Consider the following 27,780-nt stretch of genomic DNA (forward strand, 5'->3'; position numbering starts at 1 on the left):
CTCTTCGTGGATAGGCCACGTGCTGTAAACTTGGAAGCAGGTCCTTTAGCCCCAATTGAACCTTCGGATGACTGTAGCTCTGGCCGACAGTTTAGCTGCCACTGGTGAGATACCTTAAGCTAGAACCACCCAATTTAGCTGCTTCCAGATTTCCAACCCTTACAAACTCTGTAAGATAATAAATGCTTGTCATTTTCAACTGCTAAGTTTTGGGGTTATTTGTTACACAGCTACAGATAACTAATACAGGAGATCTTCTTATTTATCTCAGCCCCTACCAGAATGTTTGGCATTTGGTAAGTCCTTAATTAATGTTGTTTGAATGAATGAATTAGGACAGCACTTAAGCGAACCAGTAATCCAGTCAGTTGGTCTGGACTAAGACTTAAAGATTTAATTTGTAACTTCAGTGTGGATTATCTGCTCAGAAATTAAGTTTCTCTCTATTAGGTCTTCCTACCTGGTAATAATAATGTGGCAATGAAGAATAGAACAAAATAAATTATTTATAGAACAATGGTTTAACCCATTGGTTCAAGTGACAACCTCCATATTAAAGGCCAACCATTAAGACTGTAAACAAAATTTTTTATACAACAAAAACTGAAAAACTGAATTGTAAGAAATAAATGAACCTCCAAAATATGTTTTTATTACAAAAACTTTTAATACAATTCAATATCCTATTAAGACTAAAGTCAGGACCTCGCCAATTCTATTGACTCATTCGAGAATAAGTCAGGGAAGTCCATTGGTACTCTGGGGTGACTTGCATTATTATTCTCTTACTAAAGAATGCTAGAGGCATATGGTCTTTTCTGTTAATGCCCTGACTTAGTTCCTTTCTTTAGCAGTAACACCAAGCATGGGAATTATTTTTTGGCAGGCTGCCATACGAAATAAAGTGAACATGAATAGAAAATGTGGCTATAAAAGTGCAGAAGATGCAAGTTACCACTAGAGGGGGACCTACTTCAAGAAAGAAAAGTTAGCAGAAAATCACTGTTTTTAAAGAAATAAAATACCTTGAGTTGACTTCATTTCTTCATCTTCAGAGCCACAGCAAAACAATCCCACTAAAATGAAAACCTGACTAATGGCTTCCAGAGCCCCTCCATCTTCTTTAAGAGAGTAGAGGACTTAAAGGTAGGCTACTTTATTACCTGTCAAGTCCTCCTCTAATCTCCTTCATCTGCCATGATTCTGGATAAATCTACTTCTTATGTGAAAATGGAGCATGTGCCAGTGTCAGGCCTTGGGCAGCACTTAGTGCCCCTTATTCTTGTAGGCAACTTGGTGTAGTGAAAAGACCAGAGACTTCGGTGCCAAACCAATGGGAAGTCAAATTCTGGCTCTGCCACTTGCTAGCTGGGTGGCATTTAAGTGATTTTGTTAAGTCTGAGTTTACTCCTCTGTGAGTCGTGAGAATTAAATGATGTAAATTACATAAGTTATGTAAACTGCTTTGCCTAGTGTCTAGTACATATATGTTCAATAATCAAGGGTAATTATTGTTGTTTTTGGCTTATCATTCAGTTCTGTTGTCCATAACCACCTAATTCTTAGTCTTCAACGAGTCTAGGGCAGGAGTAATCAGATAACAAATAATAGTTGATTTGTTGCTCTTGTTGGTGTCAGACCAAAAACCTAGGCTCTTCCTGTGGAATGTTGTCCTTTTTGATATTAAAAAAAAATTAAAGTAGAAAGGAGTCAGTAGATCACCAGGCATGTTTATCATATAAAACATGAAGACTAAAGGATTGTAATACCATTTTTATAGACAAAGCACAGGCACTTTTTAAAGTGGAAAAGATCAAGGATAAAATCAAGTCCTCAGTGTGAACACAGGTAGTGTTAATTACATTTGAGGTTTTGGCTTATAAAGTGGAGGCATATCCCACTTTACATATGTTAATATATCTCAAATATTGACTTTGAAGGGTTAAGATATTTTGTAGGAAACTAGAAAATACTCTTAAACAGCTTACTCAATCTTTCCTAAAATATTTAAAAAATTGAGAAATTGATGTTTTGCTTGAACATAAATCAGAAATGACTTGGTTTTTGTGAAAGATAGTTTACATTGTTGGAAGGACCCACACTCTAAGGGAAGTCCCCAGTATCCTGGAAACAATGAAAGAATTCTCTAAGCTCCATTATTTTCTTTTCCCTGGGCACCAGCTAAATTCTCTGGTATCCAGATGATTCACGCCTGAGGCGGACTCCATAGACAATCAAACCCACAGCGCAGAGACCCAGCACGATGGCCCCAATCACGGGCAGCACAATTGTGTAGTCAGACGAACACTCGTCCACTAAGAGAAAAAACAAATACAATATAGGGGGTAAGGTTTGAGGAGAACACACCAGAAGGCAGGCTAGAGTAGGATATGAGCTTTGGGGTCAAACCTGGGCTTAACTTTTAATTCCACTTTTAACTAATTGCATGAACTTGGGTAGGTTATTTAACTTTGCAATTTCCTCTTTTTATAAAGTAAGCAACTAAAATTGTTGGTAAATTAAGTAAGATAACCTTATCTTCTCAGCAATAGATATTTAATAAGATTAGCTCCAATTTCTTCCAGGCATGCCCTCTGCAAATGGTGATGTGTTTCCATAAAAGAGACTGTGTCGCTAGACTGACTACACACGCTTTCTTGAAAACGTGTAATGCTTATCCACGTCATAAAACATTTCTTGTCACACTTCAAGTTCCTTTTTATTGCTTTTACTGAGCTAAAAATATTAGAAAATAGACCTATTTATTAGAGCTTAAGAGTAAAATTTTGTAAGTTAGTCAAAACTCTTTTTTCTTCGTTCCATCAGAGAGCACTTACTCAGTTCCTTTAAAGCGCAATCAGTCTCTCCTGGAGAAAGATGGAGGGCCCAGGGGGAAAGCAGAGCTTGACTGAGTACAAGCACATGGAGAACCGTATCTACATCTTATTCAAGGGGAGAGGAGAGGGTATATCCGTGAGGTCCTTGCAGGAACCGACATTAAAATGAAATAAGGATCACCATTAACCCAATTCTCACCGTAAGTCCAAGAAAAAAAAAAAATCAGGAGGGGCCAGGGAGAGGGAATGGTAATTAGAGATTCCAGGAAAAAATTCAAATCTGTTCAAGACAGAAATTGCTTTTTACACAATATTTGATTTGATAGGAGACAATATTTACATAACTATAGTAATATATATCTTATTGATTTAATAATAAATGGAGATGTAACCATAAAAGGGGTGGTATAAGAGAATTAAATCATTTTTTAAAAAACAAAGTCTTTTTAAGATTTTATCAATTGATTTTAAGAGAGAGAAACATTGATTTGTTGTCCCACTTACGTATGCATTCATTGGTTGATTCCTACATGTGCCCTGACCAGGAATTGAACCTGCAACCTTTGTGTTTCAGGATGGTGCTTTAATCAACTGAGCTCCCCAGCCAGGGCCTAAGAGGATTAAATCTTGTATCTGCCTTAGCAAGAAGTCTAAAGCTGATAAATTAAGAAATCATAAAAGGAACTTTTAAAATATTTTTTAAAGAATTATGAAATAGTTATCATAAGAAATTGTTAAAATTAGTTAAAAGTGCTTTATCTTTTAGAGGAAGGACAGGGAAATGCTGTTTTTCCTGATAAACCCTTTTGTAGTACATGATTATTTTGTTATTTATATATTTTTTATTAGGTATATATTTCTTAGATTTAAAAAAAACAACAACAACACATTGACCAGTGAAGAACTTAAAATGATTTGGAAAAAACTCCAGAAAAGTTAAAACAAAAGGTTTACCTAAAGGTTTACCAAAAGCACATACCTATTGACCCAGTAATCCCACTACTAGGAATTTACACTAAACATATATTCACATAAGTACATAAAGATATGTTACAATAATCTGCATTTTATGAGAGCAAAATGGACAAACTAAATACTCATCAAAAATTTTCAATGGTACAATCATACAATAGAATACAACATAGCCATTTAAAAAACGTGGCAGATCTCAATGTTGTTTGGAAGATGCCCTGTGCTCTTTCAACCTGCAACTTCAGCGACTGATTTTAAGGAAAAGCCCTGAACCGTCAAATACACCTTCATTCTGATTTTGAGCGCTCCGCTGCAAGGGCACCAACCTCCTTATGCTGAACGGTCCGAACAGCAGCTTCTCTGGAACATTATAGTGTGAATTTTGTCTGCATTCACTGGTTACTTCAGGCATTTTCTCTATGAAGACAGTTCAGTTTTCAGCCCTGTCTGTTCTACCTCGTACTGCTTCTATTTGTTATGTAAGTGTGTTGCTTTGGCACTCAATTTGTTTTCTTAGAAGTAAAATCACCGATTCACCTCGCTCTTTCATTATAACATCTCATCTGTGAGCTCCGGTTATATGGAATTCATGTTCTTATTTTAAGTAATTGTCAGCATAAACCGATCAGGGGTTTCTCCCTGTTCCTTGAGCTATACTTTCTTTGTAGTTTATCAAATCTATTCCTTTCTAACCCTTCCCTTCTTTAATGTGATTTAATTTTTAAAAATTGTGGTAACATGTACATAATATAAATTTATCATTTTAACTGTTTTTAAGTGTACACTTTAGTGATATTAAGAAATTCTCATTGTTGTGTAACCTTCACCATCCATCTCCAGGACATTTTTCATATTGTAAAACTAAAACTTGGTATCCGTAATTTAATTTAATTTTATTGCTATTTTGCTGTGGTTAATTTGCATAGTAGTCATATCATTTGTTTTCATCTTGCTTATGCTTAAGCATCTCAGCCAGGCATTGAATTTCCTATGATACCATAAAAGTAAATTAGGAACTTTCTTCTTTTTGTGTTTGAGATCACTTTATGTTTCCTGCTGAGCTACCTATTTGTTTTGGGTTTTTCTTTTGAAGATTTTATTTATTGCTCTGACTGGTGTGGCTCAGTGGGTTGGGCGCCATCCCACAAAGCAAAAGGCCTCTGGTTTGATTCCCTGTCAGGACACATGCCTGGGTTGCAGACCAGGTCCCCTGTTAGGGGCGTGTGAGAGGCAGCTGATCCATGTTTCTCCCCTCTCATTCTCCCTCCCTTCCCCTCTCTCTAAAATGTAGCCATTTGTAAGTACTTACTTTGATCATAAACCTTTGGTCTACATTCTCTTCCAAAGCATTCACATTCTAGGGTCATTTTATTTATTTATTTTTAAAGAGAGGGAAAGGGAAAAAGAAAGAGAGGGAGAAAAACACTGACCGGTTGCCTCTTGTCGCACCCTGACTGGGAACCAACCCACAACCCAGGCATGTGCCCTGACCGAGATTTGAACTGGACGTGGAGAGAAATGGCATCTCTCCAAAGTCATGCCCTTTCTGTTAAACCTGCATCACTTTGGGAAATACCAGGTCCTCACATCCCAGATTTTCCATCAACCGCTCCTGTTCTAAGGGGGAAACAGGAATTTCCTGGCACTCTAGATGTTGTCCCGGGCTCTCAAAACCTTCTTGAAGCTGCTGTGTGCTCTCTCCACCACCTCAATTCTGGAAAGTGGAGAGAACTCAAATACCTCAAGGGAAAGCCAGTACATGTCCTAGATAAACAGTAGCTTTAGAATTGTTGCCAACATTCATAAACTTGCCGTTAAAAGTAATGAATGGCACCTTTGGCAAATGTAGAAAAACAAGAAACTTCCTGTTAGTAAAAGCAGTTAACATCCAGAAGTCCGTGACTGTCCTCTTTCTCTGAAATAAAAATCCCAATTCTTCTATTTAAACAGTCAATGTAATAGAAAACCATCAATAACATCCTGAGCCTTATTTTACCAGAACTTTTCCTCCAGATATCAGTCATCCCTCCCAACCAGGAATTTCCTGGTTTGTAATTATTTTGGTAAATGTTTCTTTAAAAGGGGAAGTGGGCCATAATCTGGGTAGATCCACCTCTTCTGCTGGCCAGTTCTGATTGTTGTTTTGCCTACTCTCTTTCCACAATGGCCCAAATTAACAAATTTACAAAGATAACTAGCATCAAAGAAAAATAGAGGCAAAGTAGAAAAAGAATGTGTTAAGAAGGCAGACAACAAATGAAGGTGAAGGAATTAGAGAACTAACATTTATTGAGCTTTTTTTGTTTGCCAAGATCTTTGGTACATGCTTCACATTTAAAAAATGCAATGTCAGAAAATTTTCTAGTTTCTAGTTTTTAACTAATGGTACATCACAGTAGTGTAAAATATGTCTTTTTAAAAAATAACAGTCCAGTAAAACAATCTGTAATTTTAAATGATCAAAACTTGGGCATAATCTAGGAGTTTAAAATAACTTTACAATGTATTTTGAAATGAACTTTTTTTTTTAAAGACTGGATATTGAGACTCTTAAAAATGTGTAAGAAAAATCAGTGCAATTTGAAAATGGCTTTTCCACAATTCTCCCTTTGGGTATTTGCTTTGCCCTCACGAGCACCCCTACTCAGGGCCCTGCCTCTTGTGCCTCGTATTGGCAGCCAGCCCCCCCCCCCATCAGATGTGCAGGGTGGAGTTCAAGCTCACGTGGCATGGCCTCCCCACACTAACAGAAGAAAGTGGAAGGGACTACGTTTTAACCAGCCTTTGGATTGGCTGGGTTTCCTAACAGATTGGGAGGGTGGGACAGGCAACAGGAAAAGTTGACCCCTTTGCTTTAGGCTGAATAGGAAGCCAGATCCCCAAGTTTTTAACCTCGCACATTCTGAAGAAGCTGGGGCTTTACATGCGTTCATATCCTCTACTGGGCCTCTTTCTGGCCACCAGACATGCTGTTAGCAAAATGACAAGCAGTCCTGCGATACTCAGACCCACGGCCACAGGGATTTCTCTCCTGTTTCTGTCACTGAAGCATTCATCTTCTGTAATTGAAGTCAGAGTAACAGATGTTACAGGCTGGCCACATGGTGGGAATGGATCCTGCCCCTGCCTGCCTCAGGTTCCCAGAGAAGGAAGTAGAGGGAGTGAGGGAACTGCTGGGCCTCCTCATGCTGCCTCAGACATCCGGATGTGTGCAGACAAGGAGGGAAAGGGTCAGCTCACTGACCTGGAACGTGTGGTGCTTGTGATCACTTAAGGAGTGTATGAACTTGTAGACACCCAGGCCCCATGCCCAAGAAATGATGCTTCAGTGGCTTGGAGGCGGGGCCAGGTCATTCTGATGCAGCTGGGAGGCAGACCCAACTTTGAGAAACATTGGTTTGGTCTAGAGGGTGAGAAGCAGAACTGTGTCTTGACTCCCAAAAGTAGGGTAAGCCCTAGAGCGATGGTTCCCCACCAGATCACATAGCCAAAGTTTTCTATTCAAACTCTGTGCTTCTTAAAGGGGCTGCTGGACAGCCCGGGGCTCCTGACACCCAGAAACCTTTTGCCGGCTCTGGAATTTTAGGGAGGAGGGGTTGAGAATGTGGGAGTCAGGAGCCTACTGTTCGGGGTGATCATTCTGTATGAACAGGCTGAGCATTTACCCAGGCCGAGCACATTTACACATTTTACAGGCTGAGCATTGAGTTATTATGGGAGGGATGTTTTAGACACTGAAGTTCAATTCCTGGACATATGTAGAAATCCTTGTAACACTGTTTGCCCAGCAGGGAAAAAGGGGTTTTTGGGGAAAGTTACCCTGGTCCGCCCCCAGCCTTCTTTCTAGGACCTGCTTCCCTCTGTGGTGGTTAAAACCCAAAGCAGAAGTTACATGGAAACTAAAACTAACTATGAGGAAACTGTTCATAATTGGGAAGAAGGGGACCAACAGAGTGCATTTCTATCTTGAATTATGGCAGTTTTCTCTTTTCCCTTTGTAAGTAGGAAAGACTCTATTCTGAAGTCTTGAATTTCAGACATCACTAATACTCAGGACCTTTAACATGTTCTCCAAAGACAGCTGAGTTTCCCAGCACTCACTGATTGGTTTTGTGTGTGTGTGTAAAGGATCCAAATCTGTGTTTTGGCCAGACAAGGAGAATATATTCTTCCGTGGGAGAGCAGCAGACATGAGTGGGCTAAGGTGTCTGGTTTTGAGATTGGTGTTGACTCATAGAGAAATGGTAGGAGGGAGGGTCGGCCAGAGGAACCTGACGTAAGAGTGCTGTGGAATCATACTGTTCTAAGAAGCTCATGTGATTCTTGTCCTTTAGAAAAAAAGCTTCAAAGAAAAAAAAAGCAAGCCACACACACACTCGAAACTACCCATGGGCCTCTGAAGTTTATGTGACATGACGAAACCCTAACTTACCATTTCCAAAGTGGTCATCTTCAAAATCAAAGGCTTGAAGTTGGACATTCATTGTTTTCAGTTGAAGGTAGGCTGACAGCTGGACGCTCTGCTCACTCACGCACTTGAAGGAATGCCCAATCACGGTCTCAAACACCATCGTATCGCTTTTCATGCCGTGGTAACTTTTCTCTGAAAACACAAAGGTGAAATACAGTCATATAAGAATCTTGGCTTATATACACTGAGTTCCAGCTTTGCTGGGTGGCCCATGTCAGTTAAATGGCCTTCCCTTAGCTGTGGCTTTCCGGAGTTCTGCCTTCTCCTCATAAAAAAATCACACTCTTGCCATTCGGGGACTTTTCCCGGTGCTCTGTTTGGAGTTGCTGCAGACTCCCGCGTCTGTATGAGCGAATATCCTACACGATGCACTGAATTGTCTGCGTTCACTGCTGCAGCATGTGCTATATCACAGGGTGGTCTACCACCGCCAGCCCCAGGAACACGACGGCCATCACTGCCATCGCAATTACCGCTGGTTACTCTTACTGATACCGCCCTCATCGCCTGCGTGAGAATCGTCCCTGCTGTGACATCACACTGTGTTGGGCTGTTGCTGCTACTGCTGAGCCCTGCTTATTGGGACCTGGGGTTGTTTTGTCCCCTCCCTCAGCCTCTAAATTAGTTTCTGGCCTTACTTTCCCTTCCCCTGCCTCTCCGGAGCTGCCCGTGCTGCTGCTACTGCCCTATTACTGGCTAAAATTTGGTCCATGCCTAATGACAACATTAGCTAACATATGTTAGCTTTCCCAATACTTATTCCCGGCCTATATGAGTATCCTCACCTAAGAGAGTCAATGTACTTGAAAGTCAGCTGTTGACTATGACATCCTACTTGCATTTTACCAATAATCATTGACAACATCCTCTTGAATAATATCAATATAATATAGTGAATATTTAAAATAGACATTTCTCCACATTTTCATTTCTTGGTGCATTTCTTTAGATAAGTTCCTTAATAAGATAATAAGTTTAAGCCAGTCAAAAGAGAGAATTGTGAAAAGGAGAAGACAGAAATGAAGACTCAGCACGGTGGTGCACAATACGATTTGTTACCTAGATCTGGGCTTCCCAGAGAAATGGGAGGCCGCTGAGAAACTCCCGCTCTTCTCTGGGAGCGTTACTGTTCTAGAAGCGAACATGCTAGTAGTTCTCTCAACTTGCCCCACTATGGGCAATTCTCCATATAGCAACCAAACTGAAGCTTTAGAAATGTAAATCTGATGTATCATTTTTCTACACCAACCCCTCCAATGGCATCCTTTCGCACTTCAGAATAAATTCCAAAGTCCTCCCCTTGTCTTGCCCACAGGCCCTGCATGCTCTTGCTTAGCTGCCCTTCAGACCTCATCTGCTGCTTTGCTCACTGGCCCCTGCTGGTCTCTGAACACACTAGCAAGTTCATTCCTTAGGGCCCGTGCATCTGTTGTTCCTGCCACCCGGAAAGAGCTCCCCGGGGCCCAGAAGTCGCCATGTCTCTCTGTTCAGACTTTACCTCTTCAGAGAGGCCTTCCCCCCTTGAGGGTTTCCTGAAGGCCCTACCTAAAACAACCTTCCAGTCCTCTCCACCCAACCCTGCTTGTATTTTGCTCATAGAACTTTTCACTACTTAACTGTGTATCAAAACTTAATGTGTCTGTGTATGGTCCTCTCCCTGCTTCTAGAATGTAAGCTCCCTGAGAGCAGAGACTACCTGTTTAGATAATAATGGATTCCCAATGTATTCAAGGCTTGGTACCTAGAAGGCACTAACTACATTTTTGGGGGGAATGAATGCATGACTCTAAGACTATAAAATAAACTGCACCCTCAACAACAAATCTGTCCAAAGTCACTACACTCTACTGTTGCTGATAATGATTTCTGACAGTGACATAGTCCAACCTCCTTCATGAGCAGAAAAATGAACTGAAGCACACAAAGATGTAGTAGGTCCCCTCCAGATTATACATCCTGCGGGCTACTCTCTCAGTCTGCTTCTCAAAAGCAGCATCGAACATGCAAGAATTCGACAGGTTCAAACGTGAACTAACCAGAAGCAGCGTCGCTGCCGGTAGAACAGCCCTCTCTAGCTTCTTACCTGGGTTTGAGACCGTCAAATAGGCTTCCACTTCACTGATGTAATAGGAGTTTTCATCCTGTAAAACATCAACGTGTTAACCTTTGGGTGATCTCTGTTTTTACATTCGTGATTCTGCTGTATACACTTTGTTCAGGCAAGAATCCAGCTATTAAATCCTTGATATGGGGGTTTGAGGGGTGTTGGTACGTAGTCATAATTATGTTTAAAATTTTCAAACAAGATAAATAGACCACATGATAAGTAAATAATAAGTGATGGCTTTCCCTGGCCCAAAATTTCTCTACCGCATACTTGCTGCTAGAGTCTGAAATTAAAAGTCCACCAGTACAATTTTTGTCCCTTCAACTGGGCCAAGTTTCCCCTGATAAAATGTAAGTACATCTGGAAGGTGGAGGGGTTGGAGGAGCATACTTTAAGCTTTTGTAATTAATATCTTACTGCAGGGGTACAAACTGAGGCCCCTCCTCCTTAAGGCTACCATGGGTGGACTTAATGGGGTCCATAATACCTCTGGGGAAAAGCAGTACAATACAGGCAGAATTTTGCCTGCATATTCCTGGGTAGAGTATCAAGTCCTTCAAACAGATGGGTCCATGTTTCCAAAATGGTTACAAGGGACCACAGTGAGTGATTCTGGAAAGAAATGGCTTGCCCTGAGGTCACTAGGGGTCTGCACAAGAGGACCCCACGTGGTTGTGCTCAGAAATGTAAGAGTGCTCCACGTTTTAGCCAGAATTTCAAATTGAATTACCTTTAGAAGTTTCAAATCTAGGCATTAAAGATATTGAACAATCATAATCTTGACCACATTTGTATATTATTTGTGGATGAAAGAATTCCTTACACAATATAAGGGTTCCAGAAATTCAGATTGTCTTAGGAAGGTAACGCCTATTAATACACTGAACTCTAGGTCTGATAATTCATTGAATTCACCTACCACATGCTGACTTCTTACCTTGTGCCAGGTACTGTAGCAGACACGTACTATGCTGTGCCTTATTTAATCCTCACAGCTGTGAGAGGAAATGTAGGCTCCATGAGTTGCCCAAGGTCATAACCATAATAGGTGGCAGAAAAATATGACCCCCATCTGCCTGTCTCCAAGTATAGCTTCTAACCTCTCTTACATTCACTCTAGACCAGGCGTTGCTCTAACTCTGGGGAGATGAGTACGACCTGGCGCTTTCCTTTGAAGCGCTCAGTCTCAGGTCTCAAAGATTAGTTTGACAATGTGCCTGGAGCATCTATTCATTTTATTTTATTTTATTATTTATTTATTAAATCCTCACCTGAGGATATGTTCACTAATTTTTAGAGAGAGAGGAAAGGAGAGAGGAAGAGAGAGAGAGGCACATTGATTGGTTGCCTTCCTTACGTGCCCCAACTGGGGATCGAACCTGTGACCTAGGTAAGTGTCCTGGCTGGAAATCGAACCCACAATGCTCTAACCAACTGAGCCACCCTGCCACAGCAGACAATCCATTTGTTTTAGAGAGACACATCTATGATCCAATCCTTTCTTGGATTGCTTGCACATACCATTCATTCAGATTTTTATTTGGGTTCCCTTTTAGCACAAGAGATACCTGTGCCCAGGTATCTTCAGTACCCAGAGCCACTCTTAAAAGACCCTCCTCCAGCCACTGAAACGTTTTAAGCAGGACAGTGACAGGAGCACAGCTTTGTCTTTGGAAATTGCTTGGGCTGCAGTGTGAGATTGATTCGAGGAGCAGCAGGGAGTGGCGAGGCCCGCTCTGAGCCCTGTGGGAGGCCGTCTGCAATCTCCCCTTTCCTGTGGCACCTCCTTGATCTATCCTCATGCAGAGAAGGGATGCTTCCTATTTCCACAGAAGCTTCACAGTTTACTGAGCATATGCTTTCACCTACATCACCTCCTTTGATCCTTGCAACAACCCCCTGAGATTATTAGCCCATTTTACAGCTGAAAACAAAGAGGCTCAGTGAAGTTAAGCACCCAGCTCTGGTTCCCATTGTTTATAGGTCAGACAAAGCAAGATCTTGTCTACAGGATCCCGCCATACATTTTCCTCCATCAGAATGTGGATATAGACAAAACCTCATTAGGCAAGAACTTTCATATTCGCTGAAATGCAGGTGCTTTATATACCCATCTATTAGAAGCAGGACCAGCTACATAATTTGTGAGGTCTAGTACAAGAGGAAGATGTAAGATCTCTTGTCTAAAAATCATTTAAGAATTTCAAGGGGTGACAGCAAAGCACTAAACCAAGCACAGGTCCTCCATTGCTAATAAACTTCTCTCTTTGAGGTTACATGGTATATTTTTAATCTATTTCCTAGAGCTTAGATCTACCACAAATAGAAAAAGAGAGAACAAGTAAGTGAGCTAAGCTTAGATAGCTCTATTGATTAAAGAGGCTGAACCCTGAGCTCTGGGGGGCTGTCTGGTGGTTGTAGAGGAGGGGCAGTGGGGCAGGGTGGGAGGCTTCAAGCAGGTGTTAGGCTTACCCCAAAGCCCAAGGGAAATTAAACGCCACACATTATTGTATTTGTGGTGTCTTTTTTACCTTTGATGCCCACACCCACATGGTCATTCTTCTCACTGACAGATGTTTTTCTTATTTGCAGTTTGGTTTGGAGAATGAAAAACATCTACCATGCCATATTGTTGAAGGCAAAATGAAGATCCTTTGTGTACCATCAACACTGACAAGAGGGCACCAAGGACTCCACACAGCCATGTCCATTTGAACAGACCACTTGCAAAAGTCTCCCCTCACTATTCAACAGGTGGGTTGCTGACACAGTGGCCCCTTGCTGCCAGTATGGAAAGAGAGCTTTGCAACATCTCATGGGAAAGATTCTAATTCCTCAAGGGACCCAAACATCTTCCTTAGCAAAGGACGGGGTCCCGAGCACGACAGCCAATGGAGCCTGCTGAGGAAGGCAGCACGCCGATGACTGCAGCCCCGGGGGCCTCTCCGTTACTTCTGCAAAGTGTATCGCAGGAGTTTCGCAGTCACAGATGTTCAGGATGTGGATTTTGCCTTCGACACCAATCAGGTCTTTTTCGCTCAGCATTGTTGTGACTGCATCACGACACCTTTGCTCTAGATATAGAAAAGGAAGCCAAAGAAACTTTTTCTTTAGAGCTATGGATCGCCTTTTTGGTGCCTCGGCCCAGTTCTCTGTGAAATTTAGATTCACTCCTTTATTGATTTATTTCTTCATCAAATATTTGCTATGAACTATGTACCAAGTCAGGGCTGGGTGCTGGCCAGAGACATGTGACTAAGTCAGAGATGGCAGAGTGTGTGACGAGGACACTAACGGAGGAGGGGGACCTACAAGAAGGAAATCTCCCAGTTTTCGCTGGAATGGAGGTGGGGGTGGGGGAGACTTCATGGGTTAAAGATAATTGATCCATCTTAAAGGATGATTGCAAAAGGGGGCTGATGGGTGGGAGGGGCCTTCCAGGCAGAGGGAAAACAGCAGTAAAATGGTACTGTATACTTGGGAACTTCTAAGTAGTGGTCTCTGTGGGTGTTAACATCAAACACTGGTCACAGTTCTCAGGAGTCCATAAGCTCAGAGGACTCCACAGGCCCCCAGAAGGCTCTAAGGAAACACAAGGTGGTTCAACAGCAGCGGCAGATTGCCAGGCCCCAGCTGGCCGGCACACTGCGTAGCCCTGGTGCACCTCCCTCCCCTCTAGTGACTGATTTCTCCAGTGTCCTGGAGCTGCCCTGCCAACCAGGTGCATCAGAAAGGGATAGTGTTGAACACAGAAAAATGAACTCCACACAAAGTTACTAAAAGTTGTTCTTAAAACCAACTCTCTGGGCAGGAAGGAAGTCAGCAGGGGAAGGGAGGTACATTTATCTTGCACCTGGTGGGCCTGAACGACTTTCTGCATGTCACTTTAATCAAATGAGACACTGCCATGGAAAGGTGTTCAGTTCTTCAAAAGAAATGAAACTGAGAGAAATGAGAAAGGAAACCCACCTCTCCTAACCCCACCATGGGCCAGAAACCGTGCTTAGCACTTTCACACCTGCTAGCCCGGTTCACCCTCACAAACACCAACAAAATAGGTATTGCTCGGCCCCATCGTGTCAGAGAGGACACAGACTCAGAGAGCGAACTAGCAACTTGTCCATGGTCACGTGGAAATGACATGGATGACAAAAGTCTTGACTGAACAATAACATCAAGTGACAGTTTAGGAGGCAGATTTTTCTCCATATTTCTGTGACTATATTTCAATTGGAAAAAAGTACAAATTATGTCCATGACTTGAAACTTGAAACTACAGCCTATATTTCTTTTCTTGCTCCCCATGGTGCCTAGCTCAGGGTTGAGGATGCCCTCGGTGCTCAGTGAATTCTCACCGATAAATCGGTCCATGAACCAGGCTTGCTAATCGGCATCCATTTACCGTGCTACAACTTGCAGCTCACCTGCGGCATCTATTACATTATAACCAACACATACTCCCGTTTTCCAAGGCTCTCTTGCTCTCTCGGGCACTGGCTCTCGACCAGGCGATTCTGCCCGTGGGAGGGCATTGGCAATGTCTGGAGACATTTGGGGTTGCCACACTGGCGCTGGCGTCTGGCAGGTAGAGGCCAGGGATGCTGTTCAGCATCCCACAAGGCACAGGACAGCCCCCACCCCAAGGACTCATCTGACACCAAAGGTTACTCCTGCGTCTGTTGAGACAGGCTGTTGCAGAATGTAGCAATATCTGAAAAATGGCTGACTGACTGGTTGGCCCATTTCTCCTGTGGAAGCATCTAGGCAGCTTTCCTGCCTCCATGCATTTCACACAGCCTGCCTGTTAGGGCAGACGGCGTGGCACCGGGTCCACAGGCAGAGTATGGCCACAACCAGGCAGAGTGTGGCCCACAGCCGTGTTTCCTTTGGCCAGGAGAATGTTCAAATTTTTAAAAAATGTGTTGCCAGCACTTAAAAATCATGTGTTTTTATAACAAGATCGGAACTTCTGCCTTTTCTTAAACAATCAGAAGATAGGGCCACACTGGTCTCTCATTATCACCAGACAGAGGTGATGTGTAGAATATTTAATGACGGCACAGGTGGTGAGTGACCACTGGGGAGGGGCTGCCCCTCTGGGCAGCTGGGGGGACTTCCTAGCCTCCCTTTTGTCTCCTCGAACTGCAGAGGCCTTACTAGTGGCCGCTGACATCTCCTGCTTACTCTGATGGTTTTCTTATGCAGATTTAATGGAAAAATGAAATCTTCCTACACATCAGTCTTCACCAACAGTGTGAAAACATTTTCAGGACAAGATGGGGAAGAAGACATAGGAGACCTAAGGGCATAGGGTGCAAATGCAACTCCTTCTGGAAATCTTGAGAGTACTCGGTGGTGTGTCCTTGCCCACATTAGGCACTGCTCTATTTTAAAATCTTCGTTAATTGAATTAATTAAAAAATATCTTGTTATTAAAGAAATGAGAAAATAAAAAATTATCACCTGTTTCAAGGAAAAAATAAATATTTACTAGCCTACTGCCTTCATCATTAAATTCTATGCTTGACCCCCCTGTAATCTTTGAATCTGTGGTCATTTGGCGGGGTTTAAACCAGTTCTCCTTTTCAATGCAGAAATTCTTCAGAAGGACTCAGGCTGGGAACTTTTATCTCCCATGAACCTCTTTGCTTTACTCTTGTTGCAAAGGGAAGTCGGGTGCCTGGGGAACTGGTGCTGGGGAATAAGGTGAATCTAGTGGGTGACACTTGAAGCGGCTACCACAGCAACACCTGGGGCTGGGGACTGAGAGTGGCTCACCTGGCTCCTTCCTGAAGGCAGTAGAGGGAGGGAGGCCCTGCGGGTCCTTCTAGCTCAGTCTGGGCACTCAGTTCCGGCCCACACCTTGGGAGGCACAGAGGACTTCCAGAAAGGCAGGAATTCACCCCTTAGGTGCAGTTTGATCGAATATAGAGACCAGCCTGACGGCATCAGAAAGGCAGGGATAGGGTGCATCAGGAGACAGGAAAGTAGCAAGAAAAGAAGTTGAGGGCGCCAGGGAAACTCCTGCTGGGGGTCCTGCCCACGGCCTGGCAGCAGCAGCCGTGGTGGGCCGCATGGGTGCTGGCGGTTGGCAGGTCCTCCCCAGGCGGTCACCCACACAAACGGCGGTCTGGGTGCACTCCGGCCCTAACTGCAGCGGCAGCGCTTGTACCTGTATCCTCTGCCATTTTACCGAGGTGACTTTTTAAAAATCCCTGACACCTCTGTAGTTTAACTTCAGTTGTCCAGGGATAGAACCCTGTTTCTACCCTAACTGTCCTCCGGGTGGGAGGCGTCAGGTCTTTCTGATGCAGTGCCCAAAGGAAACCGCTGACTCCTCAGGTGCATCTCTGCCCTAAGGAGAGAAGTGCACACTGGGGAGTAAGACTTACAGACCAAGCTACCAGCAGCGACATCACTAACAACCCCCTGCATTAAACGTTGTGCTGGACGGTTTTCATATACCGTTTCTAGTCCTCCCAAAGGTCCTATTAGCTGGGTGGACTTCCTTCCATTTCATAGCTGAGGAACAGGCCCCACTAGCCCGAGATCATGCAGCTGGTGAGTACTCTGGCTGAGAGTCCATCTTGCTTTGTCTGACCCCAATTCTATGCACATTCGTATCCAAGGTCTGCTCACTGTGACTCCTATGACTTCAGGAGTCACATTAAACAGGCAAGAAGGGGAACACACAGCGTTCCAGCTGCAAGGGTCCTCTTGGCACCCCCTCCTTGGCTCTTAGTTGGCCTGTATTTAAAGACTCTTCAGGGCACAAGGGGGAGCCAACATTGTCTCCTCGGGATGTCCACCCACTTCCGTCATTCCCATCACACAGTTCCCAGTCCTTGAACGTCTCCCTTCCTTGTGGCTGACAATGCTCTTCACCGAGGTGATCTCTCATTCCCTCCCTCCATTTCTCAAGTGATAAAGTGCAGACAGTGTAAGTTGCCTGCCTGATGTACAAAGAGAACAAATGACATAGTCAATTTTGCAGCCGAGACTCTGACCTCATGTCCATGTTCTTTCTATTCTAGTCTGTTGTTTACCCCTTCCCAGGATACAGTCTGGAAAACCCAGAGCCTGGTTAGTCCCTGGATTTTGCCTGCTGTAGTTGGAAAGACCCATTCTGACATTTGGTTTTGTTCTCAGAATAATCTCATTTCTCTGGTGTCCACTGGGAATTCCTCTGGGTCTGTTCACTGCTAAACTTCCTCCTTTGGGTAGTTTGTAAAGGGCACCTGCGGCCAGGTTCCTCAGGGCCAAGTCTCCCCTAAGAGGCATCCAAGGCCTTCTGAGCTGCACAGAGAAGGCTGAAGGGGGAAGAAGGCAAACATAAGATGTCGACACTTTCCTCCTCTCCATCACCATGCCCCTCATTCTTATCAGAGAACATCTCAAAAGGCCCTGAGATCTATTTCCCCTGGAACTTAAAGTGGAGTGTGGGATTGCATCACCGGGCCCAGGGTAAGGGGCAGGGACAGCAACGTTAAGGAGCTCTGTCCTCACCTTGGTGAATGTGAGATTCACAAATCCGCCCTGGAAATTCAAGAGAAGGTTGGAATTTCGGAAGCCACAGTTCCCAGAGGCTTGGGTTGCATTGGGGTCAATGTTGAAGTATCGCTGAGGTGAAAAAACCTAAACCAAAAAAAATAGATCAGCTCATTGAGATATAGGACAAACCTCCAGCTCTGGAAGTGGAAGCACAGACTAGTAAGTGAGCCTGAAACTCAAGGCTAGTGGTTGTTCACTTGAGAATTTCAAAGTCCCTGAATGACACCTCACGTTTCCAAAGCGTCATGCTCAAAAGATTTTTTAAAGGAGTTCTCCCACCGTGAGGAGCTCCTCGGTAGATAACTCGTGGCAGGTGTATTCCTGATAAACTGAGTGGAGTTTAACTTTTGTTCGATTACACATGTTGGAAGGCACATAAGCAAGATTTGCCATGTGATACACTTCTGCTTCAAAGGTGGAAGTTTTATTTGAATTAATAAAAACTATGCAGAAAAAAAAGACATTTTTTATGGCAATTCCTTAGGTAAATCAAAAATAATCTCAGTCTCACCCCCAGCCCCCCAATCTTCTTGTTTACCTGGATTTTCCACATTAGTGTCACAGCGGGCTGGAACCACAGAGACCATCTAATCCAAACCTCTCATTTCACAGGAAACTTACCGAGGCTTGGAAGTCAGTGGGTCGGGTAGGGCCAGGCTGGCACTGAACCCACCCCAGTGTTCTGCCTGTGTCGGCTAAAAGTGAGGGGTGTGCATACTTAAATTGTTGGTGTGTGCCTTCCTCTCTGCAAGCAGGCACTGTTGGTTTCTATTTTTACATATTCTAAAACAGATTAACCTTTTAATGGAGCACCTTGGAGCAAGAGGTGCTCATAGGTACGTGTTTCATTAAAAGACACAGGATGCAGGGGAATGCTCATTCCGAGCAAGGGAAACTCCACTCAAACTTCTTAAAGATAGTGTTACAGGCCCACAGCCCCAACTTACCGACTCCCTCTCTTGAACGGTCAGCTCTATCCCCATTTCTGCTTTGATGCAGAGCCTGCTCCCATTTAGAACCTGATAAATCCCAGTCTTGGCTGATGATGGCTGAGGTGCAAGGGTGGGTCCAGGAGCCATGGTGGCAGGTGAGGCAGTTTGGGTGGCATTTTGTGCAGTGGTGGCTGTTTCTGGGTCACGGGTGGGTTGACTGGGCTTCTGACTGGTTGTGCTGACGTGTGATGAGGTGGACAAAGTTGCTGGAAAGGTGGTCTGGTTACTGGGTGGGGTGGTCTTCCCAGCTGTGTGGCTGACAGTCGATGGGCGAGGGGTGGTGGGGGGCAGTGAAACAGAAGCTGCACTGGGGCCGATCGTAGCCTCAGTGACTGGAGCAGCTGTGTGGGAGCTGCTGGGTGTGGCCTGGGTTGTGATTACAGTGTGGATTGTTAGGTTTGTGGCTAAGGTGCTGTTTGCGGTTACCAAGGAGGTGGTTGTTGGAGGTTTTGATGTTGTGTGTGTAGCTGAGGTCTCAGAGTTGGAGGTTGTGGCAGTTATCTGAGAGGTGACGGGACCACTGGTTGATCTTGCTGCTATCGTTTTGTGAGGCTCTTGGTTAGTTGTTTGCAGAGAAGAAGGTTTTGCTGTGGCCTGGACTGTTGCTGCTGTCATGGGTTGAGAAGAGGCTGTGACTCCTGGAAACCCTGCTGCTCGTACTTGACTGCCATAATGCAAAATCACTGCAAATCAAGAAACAAAAGTGTTAGCACACCCACTGAGAGCTCACAAAGCCCCTTCCCCATTCTTCATTAAAAATTAACGTGCATATTTTCAGATTGGGAGGAAATTTACAAGGATATAACAGTTAAGTCAAGATCACCCAAGATTCTACCACAAGGCCATGATGATCATGTTTTGGCTGTGGCCATGTTTTATACAGGGGTGTGATCATACTGCATCCTGCCCCTTTGCCTAGATGGGGCGTGGCCCTGGCACACCAGGTGACCATGCTCCGAGAGATATCTAAGTGTCCATGCCTCTTCATTCCCTGTCTTCCAGTGTGAACCCCAACAGTCCCGGGAAGAGGGAGCTCCTGGGTAGAGCACCGCTGAGATGGCCTGTGAGAGCTGGGGCAGCGTGAGTAACGGTGAGAGGGGCAGAGTTGTATCGTTTGCACAAAATCATAGAATCACAGATTCAAAAGTGGTCTTAAAGGTCATCTAGTCCAAACCCTAATTCGATCTGTGAATTGGACCTATGAGTATTTGCCATGTGTTCTTCTATGCTTAATTACCTCCAAAGAGGGAGGATTCACTACCCTTTCATTTTTTTGTCTACCACCAGTTTTTCTAAATATAGACCAGTTCCTGTCATTTCCTTCCTTAACCTCTTGAGTGGTCCAAGCTTTCTCAAGTAAGGATAAAATTAAGCCATAATGGCTCTGATACACCCAGGGGGCTATCCTTCATGTTCTGGCTTATACAGGGGTGGACAAAAGTAAGTTAAATTACTGGCCATCATTACCTACAATATAAATGATTAGTATGGATATGAAATAAGAAGAGGAAGAAAAAGAAAAAGAATACAAATAAATAATATAATAATTAATAAATAATAATACAAGAATAAACTGTGTTTCACATACTCACAACTGTAAGCCTACTTGTGCCCACCCCGTGTGTCAGCTCCTCAGAGAGCTCCCTGTCTTCCTTGTGTAGACTAACTCTCTACCCCACAATTCCCCATCACAGGATTCTATTTGTTGCCTTCACCGCACTAATCCCAACTTGTAATTAAATAAGGGGATGGAATACAAACATTGAACGATAAGCCTGGCAAGACAGCATGTCCCAGCGGAGTATTAGCTCTGATGAAATGTTTACTTATTGATTTATTTGCTGATTGTACCTCTCTCCCACTAGACTAAAAGCAATCCCGAGGTGGTAACTGTGTGTATTTTTTTCACCACTAGTGCCTGTGCATAGAAAGTATTCAGTGGACGTGGATGGGATGAATAAATAAATGAATGGGTAAATGAGGGTAAGAGGGTTGTAGACCTCTAGGAGTATCATAAGGCTGAAAAGAGTTGGTTTATTAAGCCAAAAAACAAGCAAAACAAAAAGAATTGGTTTAAGTGAAAGCCTTCGTGGACCATTAAGCCGGGTGTATTATTGTCACAGGTTCTTTCCTGGGCCATCCCATAAGGGCAGAAAGCCTCTGGCTCTTTTTCGACCCACAGTTCTACCCTTGTCTCCTTCCAGGCATGTAGCAAGCCAGGAAAGTGGACAAAGGGCAGATGACGTTCCTTGGGAGGTTATGATCAGCACAGTGAGAGATGGCTTCATCTCTGCGGTGCTGTGACTTCACTGTCTTTACCCTTTGTATTTGCACCCTTTGGAGCTGTAGCCATCTGGTGCTGGGCGGTGACTTGGGAAAACACTGGGAAAAGGCAAGGAGATCCCTCTATTTTGGTGTTTATAGAGTTCTGAAGTTCATATTTAATCAAAAATCATCCCTAAACTCCTTTTCTATCTCCCTCCTTTATTCGGTAATTTTTAAATGCTTTCTTTTCCCATAATAATAACAACAACAACAAATTCCAAGATACTGGACACTTACTATAGGTCAAGGGTCACCTTTCACCAACTCCTCTCAAAACCCTCTGGTTGGTACTCTTGATCCCAATATTTTCAGATGAGGAAACTCAGGTTTAGAAAGTTCTATCAGGTTGATCATAATCACACAACTACTAAATTTTGGAACTGAGACTCAATCCCCTGTCTGAACCAAAGCCTGCCCTTGGACTTGGGGGTGGTGGAGGTAGAGTGTGTCACTGCAAAGAGTTGTGAGAGAAGAGACAAAAGCAGAGAGCAGAATAGTAGGGTGCCTCTCTGGGGACCCCAATTCACTAAGCCCTCATATTGGTGGTTCTTGGTGAGACTTTCAAAGGCTCATGTGTTGAAATAGTGATTATTTTCCAGAAAAGTTCTAACTTAAAGCCCAGAAGCAACACATAAATAATTTCTGCACAGCCCTGTCTGGTGTGGCTTAGTAGATTGGGCATCATCCTGCAAACCAAAAGGTTGCTGGTTCAATTCCCACTCAAGGCACATGCCTGGGTTGCAGGCCAGGTCCTCAGTTAGTGTGTATGAGAGGCAACCAACCAATGTTTCTTTCCCTCTCTTTCTCCCTTCTGTCCCCTCTCTCTAAAAAAGAAATAAAATCTTCAAAAAAAATGATTTCTGCACAGTTGCAGAAATAACATTACTTTTTAAAATTTTTAAAAAAGATTTTATTTATTTTTAGAGAGAGGGGATGGGAGGGAGAGAGAGAGGAAGAGAAACATTGATTGGTTACCTCTCACATGCTCCTCACTGGGGAATTGGCCTGCAACTCAGGCATGTGCCCTGACTAGGAATCGAACTGGTGACCAACCCACTAAGCCACACCAGTCAGGGCCAAAAAGAAATTAATAGTGACATTACATTACTTGAGACTACTATTAAAGAACCTTTTTTGTATCTAAATGTTCATTTGGATAACTGGAATGTATGATATTCAATAGTTGTGGGGTTTATGGGCTGTAGATTTACTTTGTAACATTCGTCAAAGCACTGTGTGTGGAAACCCTATGCCCACATTGTAGAGCCTGGGGCAAGATTTTTCCTTTCAAGATTGTGATGAAGACTGACAGTTGAAGTTTCATTTTTACAATTCATTTGGGCAAAAACTGAGTTGCTGTTTCCTCAGTCAAAAACCCAACAGAGACCCCATTAAGTTCATACTATTACTATGAAATAAGAGAATTTACTTCCCAAATGTGGTTTTGAGGAATATCCTGTAGTAAAAAGCAAAGATTGCTGCAGAGAACTCTGGGAGGCTGAAAATCACCTGTCTTTTGTTCTCTTAGGGAAATTATTAGATTTTTGATAAAATCCCATTGCGTTCAGCTTGGGCTTGAGCTAAAGCAAATCTTCTCAGCTGAGTAGCACACACACTTTAAAAGCAGAGCCTTCCTCACAATGCCATTAGAGCTCCTCTCTCAGTAACGATGAAAGAATGCAAATGAAGCGGGGAGCACATGGGTCATTCACGAATGCACAGCATCCCCGATGGACAAGAAGGCCCATGGTAGACACGACGGAGTGCTTGGTGAGGAGACAGTATTGTGGGGTGGCTGGGGTGTTGGCAGTAATGGAGTCTTGGTGTAGTGTGTGTCTCTGTGGTGGACAGAAGGCTGGGCAGGCAGGTGGCTGAACCAAAAGTGGCCAAAAGTGTCCGAGTGTGTTACAGATTGAACCAGTCTGGGAATTGTTATCCTCATGTTCCTCTTCTTCTCCTTTCTGGCCCCTCCCTTCCTGTCCCATCTCTCTGGAGGAGAGTAGGATGGAAAAGGTTGGCAGGTGATTAGACGGAAAACTGGCACAAGTAGGTATGTGCTTCATTGTAATACATCCCAGAAAGTTCATATATCTGTTAGGTACTCAATGGAAATGATACTCTCAGAAATACTCTATTTTACTATATACATATATATAATCACATATATGTGTATAGTAAATATATATGTATATATATATTCACACATATATGCCTCATCTTTGTCAAAATTGGGTCATTGTTTTTAAATGAAACCTATGGTCCCACAGAGGTCAAAGTTCACTGGTTTGAGACCCACAAAGAGGGCAGTGGGCAGAAGCAAGGGCAGGGCACAGCTCAGAATCCATCTTGACCCTTCTCTATTAAAAACAAAACCAAAAAACACAGCCCTGGAGTCCACACACTGATTTGCCAGGCTCCCCACCCCAGCATCTCCTCTCCAGAATTTGGGAGACTCAGCAAACCAGTACCCCAGGGCCTTGGCCCATCGCTGGGACTCCTCTAGAGGGTGAGCTGCAGGAAGAGGCACGAGAAGGTTTTGGTTCCCCTACAACCTGCAGGAGGAGCTGAGAGATGACTCCTTGACCAAGCCCTGGCAAACTCAGTGACCGCACCACGTCATCTTCTCTAGGTGTTTCCCGGACAGTCAGTCCTTCCCTGATGGCCTTTGTTCTGTGTCCCTGCCACTCCCAGTGGCACAGAAAGGTAGAAGCCTCCTGTGAGCCAAGCTTCATGCCAGGCATGGGGGTGGGGGGATCTTTGTTCTCAGGGGCTCAAAGCCTCATGAGGCAGACACACAAATGGACCACACTCCTCAGTGTGACAAGCGTTGTTACTGCATAGGCCCTGCGTGCTGCGGCGTGGTGTGAGGAATCCTACACAAAGAGAATCTCTTCCGACAGACAAGAAACTAAATGGTATCCCGGGTAGCAGGAAGCATATGTGCAAAAGCAGAGGCTTCAGAGTCTGGTGTGTTTGGAGAGTAACAGAGGGGTCAGCATGATGGGAACATAAGGAGGGTTTGGGGAAGTGGGGAGGTGGGTGGGGGGAGCAGGAAGCAGGCCTGGCAGGTCTTGGAGGCTGCACTGTGTCTGCAGAGCTCAAAGGCACACAGATGGGAGTACAAGGAGCACTGTGGCCACATCCGGGGACGGGGAACTGCGTTTAGCCCCAGAGCACTTTCTTTGGCATGTCCCCAGGCTGGGGAAGCCGCCTCCGCTGGGTGCAGCAGGAAGCCTGTTTCTGGATGTATGGGGGGCAGGAGTGGGTCCTTAGCACAGCTATGCTCACAATGTCACAGTTTAACCATTGACTTTTTAGCAAAAATGTATAAATCTTACCTCTGTTAGTTTCCTGTGGGATGTGAGATTCAAAGAGAACTCCCAGATAGAAGGGGCTCTAGCCTGGTGGCAGAGTCTGCTGGATGACTACCCCAAAACCCAGTCTCTCCTGTTCCCTTAGTAATAGAACTGTGTTTAAGCTGAGCACCTGTTGCCTGGCATAAAGAACCTTAAGTCAAAGTCTCCTTTGCAGTTGGGTGGGAACAGGTGACTGAATTTGAGCCAAGGCAATAGAAGGGGTAGGGTTATGTGGGCCTTCTGGGAAGGCGCTTGAAGGAAGCTCAATCGCCCATGTCACTTCTCTACGGCCAGTCTGTTTTTCTCCTTCAACCAGCTTGCAACTTGTATGTGATGGCTGGAGCTCCAGCAGACATTAGGAACCAGGAGGAGACCCTTTGGGGCAGAAGTCACACATAGGATGGTGGGTCCACGAAAATGAGCCCCTACACCAGTCCTGGTCTGAATTCCTCTGGACTTGTTTTCACACGAGAGAGAAATGAACGTTTGTCTTGCTTAATTCATATTATTTGGAGCTTGTCTGTTATGGGCTGGTGAGCCTAAGCTTTAACTGACACAAACTGAAATCCCCTCATTTTATTGGAAAGGAATTTGAGGCCAGGGAAGCAAAGTGCCTGGATAACGATTACACAGCTAGTTTACCTAGAAGCTACGTCTCTCCTAGCAAAATACCTAATGGTTGTCTCATCTCCAACTCGACAAGTGTTTCTTGAACCTGTGCGTGCAGGGGCAGCAGCGCAGAGCACGGACCATGAAGCCTGACTTTCAGGGTGCGTGTCTCACAGCTGCCCCTCGCGAGCTGAGTGACCGTGAGCAATTCCCTGAGCAGTCTCAGTCCCCTCGTGTGGAAAACGGGGCACCTTCCCACGCTTCATTCACTTAGTTCGCCTCTGAGAATTTGCAGCATTTCCTCCCAACCTGCACTTGCATTTACTGAGCCCTCATTGCCTTCCTGAATCTGTCAGTCACCTGTCAGTCATCTGTCAGCCATCAAATTGTCATGGAGGGTTCCCGCTAGACTGAGATCTTTTGCTTTATTAGCTTGCCCTCCTAAATGAAATGATGACTTCCCCTTTTGCCTTCAAAAGAACATGAAACTAATTCTGAACATGTGGCACAAGAATAAACAGCCAGGGATAAGGCAGCTGGCCTGGCCCTTCACCCGACTTCCATCACAACCCATGTTACACCCCTGTGCCTCTGTGTCACCCATTTGAGCACGTGAGCCGGGCTGTGTGGACAGAGCTAGTTCCCTCACATGTTCATTCAGCGGTTCTGGGAGGAAGTGTGAATTAACCAGCACAGCTGGTAACAGCACACGAGAGGACTGAGTGTCTTAGAGAGAAAAATGCTCTTGGTGAAAGCAGGTGTTGGGGATGTCACATAGGCACGAAAAGCTCAGTTTCCCCAACAGCTTCTCTGATCTGAAATATAAAGGTAACATTTTAAAATCTTTGATGTCCTTCCTGGCTTGTAACTTTTTGAAACGGCACCATTTTTCAGACCACATCTCATTCGTCTTCACAATTCACTGCATACATCATATAAACATAGCATTTCCATCTGAGAAAAACAGGAAAACCAAGAATGAGGTGCTTTTACCAGACCATGTGGCAAGAGCCCCAGGTCTAAGCCCAGGCTCCATTCTCCCTACTCTTAAATATAAGTGACCTGTACAAACTCTCCTTGAGAAGGTGCCCAGATCCCATTTGGGAACCAGAGACAGAGTCACTGTCTTCTGGGGTTGACACCTACCCTGCCTAACTCACAGAAAGCAAGTCCACACTGTTAAAGCCCTTGGAATAAATGAAGTGCGTCCCCGTGTGTAAGGTAATAACGAGGAACCGGCTCCCAAGCCACATACCCACAGTAACTGAAGCTACGAGGCTGTCTCCTGTCTGTCCTGTCTCTCCTCGATCAATGGCACCGAAATGCATTTAAGTTTAATAGGACCAGACAGAGCAGGTCACTATGCAAAGTCACATGTGTCACTCACCGGCCAGGGACACGAAGAACATCATCACTGGAGACAGCATCATCACTGGGGAGCCAGGGGGAGCCACGGACTCACCAAGGGCAGGCGCTGCTGCTCTGTGGCTGATGTGCTTTAGCACAGCTGGGTTTTCTGACCTGCTGGAGACTAATTCTCAGGCAGGTCCCTCCTTCACTCGTGGCAGAGAAACCCAAGTCATTTACATAACGAGAAGTAGCTGGAAGTCCCTCCCCAAGAGGTGCGCTGCCTGGGGAGGGAAACCACAAGTGGCCCTTGGGAGAGAGCAGGCACTTTCATCTTTGCCTTTCTTGTTTGTGAGGGCAGGGCATGGAGGATGGGGGGTGCCCCCACCCCCGCAGCGTGGAGAGCATCTGAGAGTACTTCTCCACAAGTGGTGGATCTGTGGTGGCTCCAGCCCCTTCTCTCACAAGTTAGATCTCCATTTTCCCCTAAGATCTTGGGAACATTTCTGTAAACCCGGGGACTCTTCTCAGCCTGGGGACAACGAGCCCCTCAGTTGTGACCCCTCGGTCATGAGGGTGGGCAGAAATCTTTTTTTTTTTTGAAGGTTTATTTATTTTTAGACAGAGGGGAAGGGAGGGAGAAAGAGAGGGAGAGAAACATCAATGTGTGGTTGCCTTGTGCCCTGCACCGGGGAATCTGGCCGGCAACCCTGGCCTGTGCCCTGACTGGGAATCAACCAGCGACTCTTTGGTTCTCAGGCCAGCACTCAGTCCACTGAGCCACACCAGCCAGAGCAGAGGGGCAGGAATCTTAAAACACAATGGCTAGAACACCGTCTGTCTCTGTGTGTACTCTCAAAATGTCTGAAACAGCCCTGCTGAGGCCCCGTGGCCACCTGAGGACCCCCAACTCCGCTTGTGAGGAGCAGGAAGAGCGTGAACTTGGAGTCAGGGAGATCTGGGTTTGAATCTGACCCTTCCAACTCACCAGCCCTATGACTTTGGGTAACTTCTTCGTGCCTTGGTTTCTTCTGCTGTCTAATGCGGAAAATAATGTCTACTCCCAAGTGGTTTTACAAACCAAAAGTTCCCAGAATGCAAAATATACTCAATATCTTTGAAAGGCAACCTTTAGACCTTTTATATCCTTCCTCTATTAATCAGACAACACGATGGTGGTCTCTCTCTCAGGCTCACGCGTCTATTTCTCTGG

The 27,780-nt window shown here is 44.6% G+C and overlaps 1 protein-coding gene across 2 annotated transcripts; it reads right to left on the bottom strand.

Moving 5' to 3' along the window:
• Positions 1 to 1,762: 1,762 nt before the first annotated feature.
• Positions 1,763 to 26,779, bottom strand: LAMP3 (lysosomal associated membrane protein 3). 2 transcript variants are annotated; one of them, XM_045198492.3, is made up of 6 exons: positions 26,608 to 26,779; positions 18,886 to 19,613; positions 17,894 to 18,022; positions 10,364 to 10,421; positions 8,242 to 8,412; positions 1,763 to 2,315 (listed from the first exon to the last, which is right to left on the bottom strand). In XM_045198492.3, the coding sequence occupies exons 1-6, from the start codon at positions 26,648 to 26,650 to the stop codon at positions 2,182 to 2,184; spliced, it is 1,263 nt and encodes a 420-aa protein (XP_045054427.2). In that variant the 5' UTR covers positions 26,651 to 26,779; the 3' UTR covers positions 1,763 to 2,181. The 2 variants fall into 2 exon arrangements, with proteins under 2 accessions (XP_045054427.2, XP_024421352.3); XM_024565584.4 differs by lacking the exon at positions 1,763 to 2,315 and adding an exon at positions 5,877 to 6,868.
• Positions 26,780 to 27,780: the final 1,001 nt, after the last annotated feature.

This window comes from Desmodus rotundus, chromosome 2 (genome assembly GCF_022682495.2).
Source record: "Desmodus rotundus isolate HL8 chromosome 2, HLdesRot8A.1, whole genome shotgun sequence".
In the NCBI taxonomy this organism is placed as follows: Eukaryota; Metazoa; Chordata; class Mammalia; order Chiroptera; family Phyllostomidae; genus Desmodus; species Desmodus rotundus.

Bases quoted from the DNA above. Each gene is read 5' to 3' on its own strand.
- LAMP3 (XM_024565584.4), bottom strand. From the start codon at position 26,650: ATGATGCTGTCTCCAGTGATGATGTTCTTCGTGTCCCTGGCCG. The intron at 10,422-17,893 runs GTGAGGACAGAG...GATGTTTTACAG, and splicing joins TGAATCTCACATTCACCAAG to GATGAAAACTCCTATTACAT. The intron at 8,413-10,363 runs GTAAGAAGCTAG...TTGTGTTTTCAG, and splicing joins TTTGACGGTCTCAAACCCAG to AGAAAAGTTACCACGGCATG.